Source organism: Mytilus edulis, chromosome 10, assembly GCF_963676685.1.
Source record: "Mytilus edulis chromosome 10, xbMytEdul2.2, whole genome shotgun sequence".
In the NCBI taxonomy this organism is placed as follows: domain Eukaryota; kingdom Metazoa; phylum Mollusca; class Bivalvia; order Mytilida; family Mytilidae; genus Mytilus; species Mytilus edulis.
Window position 1 is genome coordinate 3,546,917 of NC_092353.1, and position 11,722 is coordinate 3,558,638.

General features: G+C 33.5%; 1 protein-coding gene across 1 annotated transcript; it reads right to left on the reverse strand.

The window, feature by feature from the left end:
• Positions 1-5,140: 5,140 nt before the first annotated feature.
• LOC139493159 (uncharacterized) lies at positions 5,141-11,408 on the reverse strand. Its single transcript, XM_071281332.1, has 3 exons — positions 10,692-11,408; positions 6,777-6,932; positions 5,141-5,426 (listed from the first exon to the last, which is right to left on the reverse strand). The coding sequence occupies exons 1-3, from the start codon at positions 10,749-10,751 to the stop codon at positions 5,253-5,255; spliced, it is 390 nt and encodes a 129-aa protein (XP_071137433.1). The 5' UTR covers positions 10,752-11,408; the 3' UTR covers positions 5,141-5,252.
• Positions 11,409-11,722: the final 314 nt, after the last annotated feature.

Below are 11,722 nucleotides of genomic sequence, written 5' to 3' on the forward strand. Positions count from 1 at the left end.
ACACGTATGGCGCGAATTTTAATTGTAATCATAAGGTTATGTTTGACTCTGCGGATAAAACAAATACCGTACCAATACGTCATGTCGTGTTTCTTATACTTATACATGCAATTATTGTAGACACACCTAAGATTCTTTTGCGTGCAATCTCCTCAGAAAATACAACCTTTGATCTGAGTAAATTTGTTGTTGCAAACAAGATATCAGTTAAACAGAGAATACGTTAATGTCCAATTCGAACATGATAAAAACTTAAAGTTCAATGACAAGGAATACTTTTTTTGTATAAATATATTTGTCACGAAAAAGGGTCATTATAGTGGGTGTTGCTAAACGGCGGAAACGGAAAACGGAACGGAAACGGAAACAGAAAGAAAATAATAATTTTGACGGAATTTAAGGGGGTAACTGGAAAGAAATACGAGAAACAGTAACGAAATCACGCAACAATTATGTTGACATTAGAATAGGAGCAAGGTATCAAAGAAAAAAGCAAACAGTTTTGAAAATACATAACAACTTTTAAAAAAGCAAGAGGCTCTAAAGAGCACGTGCAGTTCATCTTGGTCTATATGCATATGCATCTTAAACAATGGGAACCGTCTTAAACATTATAGGCTTGAATAGTTCATGACAAAACTTTCTCTACCTTCTTTAGTTTTTACCAAAACCACTAGAGGGGAAAAAAGTCGTCATTTATAAGGGCAATCATTGAATAATTTACTTTTAATGTGTACTTTTCAAGTCAGGAGTCTCTCGCCTTTGTTAGTCTAGTATGATTTTTAATTTTAGTTTCTTGTGTATAATTCGGAGATTAGTATGACGTCCATTATCACTGAACTAGTATGCATATTTGTTTAGGGGCCAGCTGAAGACCGCCTACGGATGCGGGACTTTCTCGCTACATTGAAGACCCATTGACTGTTGTCTGTTCTATGGTCGGGTTGTTGTCGCTTTAACACATTCCCCATTTCTATTCTCAATTTTATTACTATAACAGAAATTTCGACTTGTATGTAGATCTTATAAGAAAATGCTAAAATCATCAAAAGCGAGTCTCCAATAACGAGTCGACTAACGATTTTGCCAGGCATTTTGACCTCCTTGTAGATCGTGTCTTGATGGTAATTTTTGCTACCTATTTTTTGTTTTATATATTTCAATACAATAGGCAAAAATGGAAAGTGGTACATTCGTCATATAAAGGTGTAAGTAACACCACTAATTCGCCCCGGCATACCAGAAAGTAGTAAATATCTAACACAAAATAGTTCCTACGCATGAGTGTAACTTTCAAATATGTAAAATATTTAGGAATTGTTGGTATCAAATAAAAGTTCAATGACTGGTGATCATTGTAGAACACTTTTTGACTTATAATTTTGAATATTAAAAAAAAAACTGCAACAAATTTTATGAAGAGGGTACATTTTGCCTGTTTGTCAGATCTGATTAACTGTTTTGGTACATTCTTCCAACTTCCATAAACCAGTTCTTTCTTCTATGTCATTAAAGGTATGTTGATTTTTTCAGTGGAAGACACCATGAAGTGTTGCTTTAACATTCAATGATTGTCACTTTATTTGAACTTAAAACAAAAGGGTTGTGTCTACTTGAAATTGAGGAATTTAAAAAAGAAAGCAACGGGGCGATGAATTAGTGGTTTACCTTAAGCTTTCTAAAGGCGATGGCTCATATAAGAAATCACTTGATCTTATTGACGTGAATGACATTAGGTAGAGCTCAACCTTCTAAACAAGTTTTTCACAAGAGAACACTTGCATTTTATTCCTATGTTTGATTTTAGCCATGCCTGCTATCTTGGCTGGATGGAATCTGGTTATCCATGACACTTTTGAAACTAGATACACCAATGATAAATGTTGCAAAATTTAACCAAAACTGTTGAACGACTTCCTAAAATACATGAGTTCAGTAACAATTGACCCAGTAGTTTCAGAGAAGATATTTGGAAAAGTTAAAAAAAAAAAAAAAAAAAAAAAAAAAAAAAAAAAAAAAAAAAAACGAAAACGAAAACGGACGACAGACGCCAATTGAAGAGAAAAGTCCGCTAAGTATCTCAAACATGCATTATCTGCAAGATACTCTTACATAAAGTATGCACCAACATAGTGCGTAACCGGCTTGATTATTATGATATCATCAATGCTTTTCGTACATATTGCAGTAGCAACTATGTACTATTATCAATGATTGCACCAAAAACATCGATAGGGATATATACCGGCATGTTATATTTTGAAAAAGCCCCGTTTTCAGTTGTCTTGACATAGCATCAAAATCTTTAAAAAAAACTACCAATAAAAGTAACTTTCAAATTTCAACATTCCTTTAGTGTGAATGTTTATAAAATCATTACTATGATGACGGGTGGCACATGTGAAGCTGGATCTGTTTACCCTCCCAGAGCAACTGAGATAACCCTAAGTTTTTGGTGGGGCTCGTGTTTCACAGCCTTTAGTTTATATATTGTGTTTTGTGTACTATTGTTTGTCCGTTTGTCTGTTTTTCTTTTGGTCTTTTTGGTCTTTTTTAGTCATGGTCTTGTCAGTTTATTTCCGACTTTAAGTTTGAATGTTCCTTTGCTATCTTTCGCCTATCTTTTAATGTTTTCTAAACTATATAGTAAAACAACATACTGAATGAGTGACACTATTTTCAATTGTAATATTATGAAATCAAATTCATGGCTGCTTGAAAGAGAGAAGAATTATGCGGCATGATAATAAAAGCAGTGTGGACAATTTGATTTTGATAACTCTAGGTCATGACTACGACTAACTTGGTAAGAGCACTGTGTAAAACTTATATCAATGTAGTCTACTAACTTGGCCCCACTAACTTCACGCCACTTGTTCCACATCAATTCGTATTTATTGATTTTAAATTCGAGAAAATGTATTTGCTTTTTTGACGTTTATACCCGAAACTACATACTTCAGTATTGTAATTGGGTGAGAAAGGCTTTGTATAGTGAGTGATTTTGTCAATTTTTGCATTCATATAAAGTGTATCCAAGTTTTTGTTCTAGTTCCCGGGTTTCCTTATCGGTTGCTGTCCATACATTTTTGTCCCATTAGGATCATAAGGTTTCTTTTACGTTTTCTTTCCATTATATAAAAAAAGATACAACGAAGATACACAATATTTATTACTTAACAACCTATGTATAGAATCGTGGCCAATGTCAATCTGTTAAGCCGTATGTAGAGTTGTTTGTGTTACTACAGTGGCGGTTCCAAGGGGGGGGGAGGGTATTCCGACCGGGGGTGGACGATCAATGCATTTGAATGGGGACATATAGTTGTAGCCCCCTTTTAAAATGGCTGGATCCGCCCCTGGTTACTACCTTATTGACATTTATCCAACATTTTTTTTTTCAATTAGAAAAATCGAAGAGACTATTTTACTAAATCGAATGAACAACGTATTCATGAGTGCCATGACCTTATCAAATTTTTTCAAAAACATAGTCTCATCATATCCTGCTTATTATTTCTTTATGCTTTAAAATCTTGTATTTTGAATTTATTTTTCCGTTTTTTTCTTTCTTGTTAACACGTGTTATACTATATAAAACAATCCCATGTAGATAAAATAACCAAAATGAAAAGATGTCAATTCTTTCTGTTCCGTTTTACGTTTCCGTTCCGTATTCCGTTTCCGCCGTTTAGCAACACCCCATTATAGTACATTGATAATCAATTGTATTGATAATTCACATCAAAATTGATTAAATGAAGCTTTTTTGTAGGTTATTTTAAAATATTTTAAAATATTTTCCATGCAACAGAGCGTTAATTATTGTCAAATCCACATTTGATAAGTGTTAGTTTGAAGTTTTGCATATCAAATAAAATTGAGAAAGGAAACGGGGAATGTGTCAAAGCGACAACAACCCGACCATAGAGCAGACAACAGCCGAATGCCACCAATGGGTCTTCAATGTAGCGAAAATTCCCGCACCCGTAGGTGTCCTTCAGCTGGCCCCTAAAAATATGTATACTAGAACAGTGATAATGGACGTCATACTAAACTCCGAATTATACACAAGAAACTAAAATTAAAAATCATACAAGACTAACTAAGGCCAGAGGCTCCTGACTTGGGATAGGCGCAAAATTGCGGCGGGGTTAAACATGTTTATGAGATCTCAACCCTCCCCCTATACCTCTAGCCAATGTATAAAGTAAACGCATAACAATGCGCACATTAAAATTCAGTTCAAGAGAAGTCCGAGTCCGATGTCAAAAGATGTAACAAAAGAAAATAAATAAAATGACAATAATACATAAATAACAACAGACTACTAGCAGTTAACTGACATGCCAGCTCCAGACCTCAATTAAACTGATTGAAAGATTATGGCTTCATCATATGAATATCAGGCACAATCCCTCCCGTTAGGGGTTTAGTATCATCCTATCATAAAATATATGAGAAGAACATTAAATAGTATGTTTCTGTATATTTAATTTCTTTTATATGCCACAAATCGCCATTGAGCCGATCTAAATGGGAAGACATTGAATACTTTTCAATACTCCGACTATAAAACTGGGTAGGGTTAGATAATATAGGGTTAAGTATGCGTCGGAAAAAAACTGATCAGTTGTAAATTGTGTATAAAATAAGATCGGTGCAGAATATTTAGACAGTCATGGTGTTATCAAGAGGGTAGATTGACGATTTTTTTTTATATTTTCAAGTAAACTTCAGTCATTCTTGTGAAACTAGAACTGCTGTCTAAAGTTAGGGTGAAGGTTGCATGGCTCCTGTTAAAACGTTTAAACCAGCTTCATTTTATATGCACCTTGCATAAGGCAGGAGCCTGTTCTTCAGTGGCTATCGTTTGTTTCTATGGTTCATACATGTAGGTGTTTCTCGTTTCTGTTTTTGTATATCGATTAGAACGTTAGTTTTCCTATTTTAGTTGTTTTACATTCGTATTTTTGTGGCCCTTAATAGCTTACTATTGGGGTGAGCGAAGGCTCCGTCTTCAAGTCCGTACTTTGACCTATACATATTAACTTTTTAAACATTGTGTTTTGGGTGGAGAGTTGTCGCATTGGCACTCATACCACATCTTCTCATTTATATTGAATCTGGTACTGACGTAGAGGATGACTGTATAGTATTTAGAACATATATCACGAATCACCGGTACTCAGCATTCATATTCAAAAACATGGAATCTCAAACAATTAAAATATAAACACACAGTTCTAGTGCTACCGAGAACTATCAACACATTTTACAGAAAAGGCAGCAGATGGCTGGTTAAAGTACACTTCAAGTTCTAATCCTTTACAGCATATACGAGAGCCATATTTGATTCCAGGCTCGTCTGTACTTATCAATAAGTTCCCACGTTTTACACATTTATTCTTTACTTTTGATCGTGTCTGAAACAAAACAGAAAAAAAGAAGATTACAGAATGAAAATAACACTAAAAAAACTAGATTTTTCGAACTACTTTCCTTTCACTCTCAATAATTTGAAAGCTAAGGAATTAGAAATAACTGATTACGTAAGGACCTATATGTAAAACCATATCCTTTTAAACTCTACAATGATTTATGAACTGTCATTTTTTATCTGAACCCACGAGGCTTGTTTACGTAATAGATCTAACCAATCATCTTAGTAAATCATTCCAACATAAAACATAAAGGACAAGTTAAGAAATCACACTACTGCTTATTATATATAAAGCTAGAAAATCCATTATAAGAAAACATTTCATCCATACAGCATACGTTCTCTCGTGAAGAGCAATCAAATTACATTCTAGGATTTATTACTTGTGTGTGCTTGTCGAGGAATGAAGTTTGTTATGATTTCTTAAATATGTCTCCTGGGAATCACCTCTGGGTAATTATAGGGTATCTTCAAGTAAAAATAGAACAAAGATCATCTATTATGTATCGTTAACATTAATATAGCTTGTCGTTTGTCTTTGTTGGTATCGATTTGTTTCTCCAAATAAACTCTACGTCAAGATGCAGTTTGATTTGTTCAGTTCTTTGTTTTGCTTTACATGACTAATTTGGCTAGTATCATTGTAGGGAAAGCAAATATTCTAACCAATATAAGGAGGACAATCTAATAACTTTTTTAATCCTATATTGTAGATATATACTATATATAAAAGCGATGTGGTATGATTTTCATTGAGACAACTATTCACCAGAGACCAACATGACGTAGATTATAACATTATAGGTCACCGTACGGCCCTAAACAAACCACAAACACCCATATCTTTTAGCAAACTTAAAATTCTTTGACATAAAAAAAATATAAAACAATTCAGAAGAGTAATCCGAACGGCATGAAAGGGACGAAATCCAAAACCAAAACCCGATATTATAAATAGCAGCACGCAACAACGAATGCATTATATGCTGATGACTTAAAGAATATGGAGGCCTTAAAACGTTTGCAGGTGCATAACTTGGGACTGTACAACAGCAGGAAGTAAGAATAGACTGTATACTTGGGACTGTACAACAGCAGGAAGTAAGAATACACTACATGTAAGAAAGGCGGAAGGTATTAAAGCTATATTAAAACTCTTAAGTAGGCGTTAAAACGAAAATCGTCCTTAAAACAGATATTCCATAACTATCAACTTGTAATGGAAAAATAGATTTTTTTTGGAAGGATTACTTTAGTTTAAACACTTGGCACCCATACCATACGATAGCAATTCACACAAAAAACTTCATTATAGTATAATTCGATAACGTACCGTGCAACGGAAAACATATCCTAAGGCAGCATTGACTGGAGAGACAGATACAGTCTCACTAGGATCACAACACTTTAGTGAAGAACACGGCATGTCATAAAATGCGTAACCCAGTGTACCGTTGCAACAGGCACCAGTGGAATCAAATTCATATATCTACAAAAAATAATATATATACAATAAGTTGATATATATCATAATACGTTTAAGCGTTTGTATTCTAACACTTGGTAAAACATACTTGTAACTATGTAATAACGAACATTCCAGTTGTTTTTTACTTGTTCATTTTGTTTATAAACACTATTGTCAGACCAACAGCTAACGTTTTTTAAATAACAAGCAGTTAAGATTCAGCTGATTACTCTAGAAAGCATAATTTTATTGAAAATACCACTATATAAATTTTGTGAGTCGTTTATTCATTTATATAATACTATTGTGTTATTAAACATTGTTTGCAAGCGAAAAGGACAAGTTATTCCAAGCAATCAAACCTATATTAGAGCTCTGTTTTATTCTATGGAATTTTGATAAGATAGTTATCAAAGGTACCAGGATTATAATTTAGTACACCAGACGCGCGTTTCGTCTAAGGTACCAGGATTATAATTTAGTACACCAGACGCGCGTTTCGTCTACATAAGACTCATCATTGACGCTCATATCAAAATATTTATAAAGCCAAACAAGTACAAAGTTGAAGAGCATTGAGGATCCAAAATTCTAAAACGTTGTGCCAAATACGGCTAAGGTTTTCTATGCATGGGATAAGAAAATCCTTAGTTTGTCGAAAAATTCAAAGATTGGTAAACAGGAAATTTATAAAAATGACCACATTATTGATATTCATGTCAACACGGAAGTGTTGACTACTGGTCTGGTTATACCCTCGGGGACGAAACGTCCAACAGCAGTGGCATCGACCCAGTGGTGTAAATAGTTATCAAAGGTAACAGGATTATAATTTAGTACGCCAGTCGCGCGTTTGGTCTACATAAGACTCATCAGTGACGCTCATATCAAAATATTTATAAAGCCAAACAAGTACAAAGTTGAAGAGCATTGAGGATCCAAAATTCCAAAAAGTTGTGCCAAATACGGCTAAGGTTATCTATGCCTTGGATAAGAAAATCCTTAGTTTTTCGAAAAATTCAAAGATTGGTAAACAGGAAATTTATAAAAATGACCACATTATTGAAATTCATGTCAACACCGAAGTGTTGACTACTGGGTTGGTGATACCCTCGGGGACGAAACGTCCACCAGAAGTGGCATCGGCCCAGTGGTGTAAATAGTTATCAAAGGTACCAGGAATATAATTTAGTACGCCAGACGCGCGTTTCGTCTTTAAATGCTTTAAATTCGGGCGAGCAGCCAGGAAGAATTTAAGAAGATAAACAATGACGTACATATAAGCCTACATGTTTTGTCAGGCGTATGGTATGTCAATCAGTATTTCAAAATTCGAAGTTCTTTTAATTAATATTAATTTTGGAGCAGGTCGGTTCCGTGAATTAAAGGATTACGAACATTGCTCTATGGCATACACAACCTTTACATAGAGCGACGGAAGAGGAGACTACCTGATAGATAGCAAGCAAATTTAGATCAGAACACATACTATAGTTTAGAAAGACACACAGTAAAAAGAAAAGTAATAAAATACCAAACTCCAAGGGAAAATACAACTAGGAACTAATGGAAAAACAAAAGCACCAACACATCAAACGAATGGAAAATAACTGTCATATTCCTGACTTAGTTTAGAGGAATTTCCTTATGTAAAAAATAATGGATTAAATGTGGTTTTATAGCTAGCAAAACCTCTCACTTGTATGACAGTCGCATGATATTCATGTGACAGAGCATTGACAATGTATGGACAGAAATTATACTCTACCGATGCAAGTGAAAAAGTCCCGAAATCTAGCAAATGTAACATGAAATGATCTAAGAAAACGGAATGTTTGATACCGTAGCAGCAGATCTATATAGACAAAAGTCCTTGAAGTGTCACAGCTAATATTGAGTAGGTTATTTATTACTTTTAACATCTCCAGTATATATCAATAAAGACAATACACAATACCTCTCTGGAGATTGATGGTCATATCATAAGTCATGGAGAGAAGTAAACAATGAAATAATTCTGATATGCTCTGCGCTTAAAACAAAAATTGCAATACATCAATTACTAAAGTATTTGACAGTTAATTTTTAATTGCTAAATATGTTATTGTCCTATTTAGTTCATATTGATTTGACATTGTTTAAGCAAGATAGTTCTGTGTATACTGTTTTTTATTTTAATTTTTTTTTATAAATAAAACATAAGGAGAAACATTTATAGTCAATGAAAACCAACCAAAAGACACAAGTTACAAAATATGTTTGTATGCAGTTAGATCGTTTGCGATTGAAAATCAAGATCTACTTTAACTCAGACTTAAGGGGGTTGACAGCATTTTTTTGTTTGTTTTAGCGGCCATATAGATTCTTCGATACTCAATATTAATTTTAAAAAGTTGATTAAAAGAGAAGATATGTAATGTTAGAAATTAGTAGAGAAAAAAACAAAAAACAAAATGAAAAGAAAAGAAAAGAAAAAAGATTCAAACAGGAATCGTCCGATTTCATAACCGAACCAAGTACAAAACTGAAGAAGAGGACAGTAAACCGCTATTAGTGTGGCTTACCGAATTAGACAGAACAATCAATTTTTTAAATTCTATATGCCAATGGATCAGTAGAACTGGCAACACTCGTTCCTAACACAACTTGAGGTCGGATAATGATGGTATTACGACTTGAGATTTATTTGAATCAGTTATTTGAAGTTTAAACACGCCTGCATGACGGTATATGATTAAAAAGACATCTTTAGTGTTGGATGTAAAACTTATCTCCAAGATTTGAACATATTAGTTATAATGAAACAGGTGAAATATTAACTTTCTATACCCAATCAAAATAATTTCAAAAATGTTAAAACAATCGAAACGTGACATGGCAAATACAAGTATCTTTAAGAATAGACACATCCAACAAACGCCATTGTGCTCCTCGGAATATATAAATAGCAGATGTAAAGTATAAGTATCAAAAAGAAGAGACTATGCGAATAAATGGTAGTATTGCATAGCAATATTATATTTCCCACAGAAAGTAACCAAAAGTTAGCGTGCAATAAATTCCAATATTGCACTAGTGCAATAAATCTTCAAACTTTATGACGTCATCAACGACAAATCTTAGTTTAAACCAATTTTTACTTTCAAATATTATATTGCTATACAATAAAAGGGTTATTGCATGAATATTGTGAAATATTGTGCCTCGTAGAACATATATTGCACTCGCAAGCTCGTGCAATATAAAATTCTACTCGGGACAATATTCTCCAATATTCATGCAATAACCCTATATTATCTCCCCGTCCCTAGGAACACAGTTCGTATTGCTTGTTGTATTATTGCTATCAGTATGACTCAAAACAAATGCAAAAACTTACATAGTCTACAAGGAAAGTTATAACAACAGGCTGTATAATGTTAAATGGCAAATTAAATTTGAGATAAACCCAGGTAAATGTAAAATTTAATATAATAGTTATCAAAGGTTCCAGGATTATAATTTAGTACGCCAGACGCGCGTTTCGTCTACACAAGACTCATCAGTGACGCTATAATTGAGAAAAATAGAGATGTGTCAAGACAGTCCGACGTTACACTTGCCACATTATCCGGACTTATTATTTTGACTCTAGCTTGCCAGCCTCTTTTAACTTGTTATTTTATAAAGCAACAACTACCGAATGCAATGTTCTTGCTTTAACATGGACGGGCGAAGGCAATTGAACTTCCACACTCAGAGCGATCTCGAGCTAATTATTATGAATAAGATTACCCTTACCTGACAAGAAATCTCTGATAACACGACAAGTATTGTTATTCCTAGAAGTGCATCGTCCATTCTTAATTTATATGGAAACAGTTTTTTTCCAAGTTATCAATCTGTGTTTTTCACCTTTTTGTCATAGAAAGAATAATTCTTGCTTTAAATTCTATATTCCAACGTGTCAGTTAAACTGGCAACACTCATACCTGTCACATTTGAGGTCTAATGATGACAATATTACGACGTTATTTTTTTCTTTAACCCGTTGTATCAAAATTTAAACATCCTTAAACAGAATTTTTATTTTGGATATAAAAAGTCATCTTAAAAAACTAAACATACTCGTTTTTGTAAAACAAATGAAGGATTAACTCTTCACATCAAATCAATATCATCCACGTAAACTACATATACAATCTGAATGTGACATGGCACATCCAGATACGACACATTCAGATACGACACATCCAGTAAATAATATTATGTTCCTCAGAATATATAAAAATCACATGGAAAATATAAGTGTCATCATGGAGAGACAAATTCAATAAAGAACATTGTAGTCCTCCGAATATATGTAAACGACATGGAAAATATAAGTGTCTTCATGGAGAGACAAATTCAATAAAGAACATTGTAGTCCTCCGAATATATGTAAACGACATGGAAAATATAAGTGTCATCTATATCAGATAAACCCAATAAAAGACATTGTGTTCATGGGAACAAAGTTCGTAGTGTTTGTAGAAATATAGCTGTTAATTGTTTTATCGTCTGAGTAATAATTGTATAATGCTATTATTGACCAATAAGCAGTCTCTAGTGTAACAATGAAAACGTTATAGCTCTATCGATACAATCAGACAAATGTCTGTTGACTCTAATTACAATACCTCTATTTATCGAATAGCATAGCAGTATGATATAAGTTAATTGCTTAATTGTTAACTGGAAATAGTGAGGGTAATATATTTACTTGTGTGGTTCAGTGTACACAAAACAAGGTATTCAGAACATGCAATTTACCATGTATATTTAAAGAAGAA

Coding starts and splice junctions, on each gene's coding strand:
- LOC139493159 (XM_071281332.1), bottom strand. CDS start 10,751: ATGGACGATGCACTTCTAGGAATAACAATACTTGTCGTGTTATCAGAG. Junction 6,933..10,691: donor TATCAGAGATTTCTTGTCAG/GTAAGGGTAATC, acceptor TATTTTTTGTAG/ATATATGAATTTGATTCCAC. Junction 5,427..6,776: donor GATATGTTTTCCGTTGCACG/GTACGTTATCGA, acceptor GTTTTGTTTCAG/ACACGATCAAAAGTAAAGAA.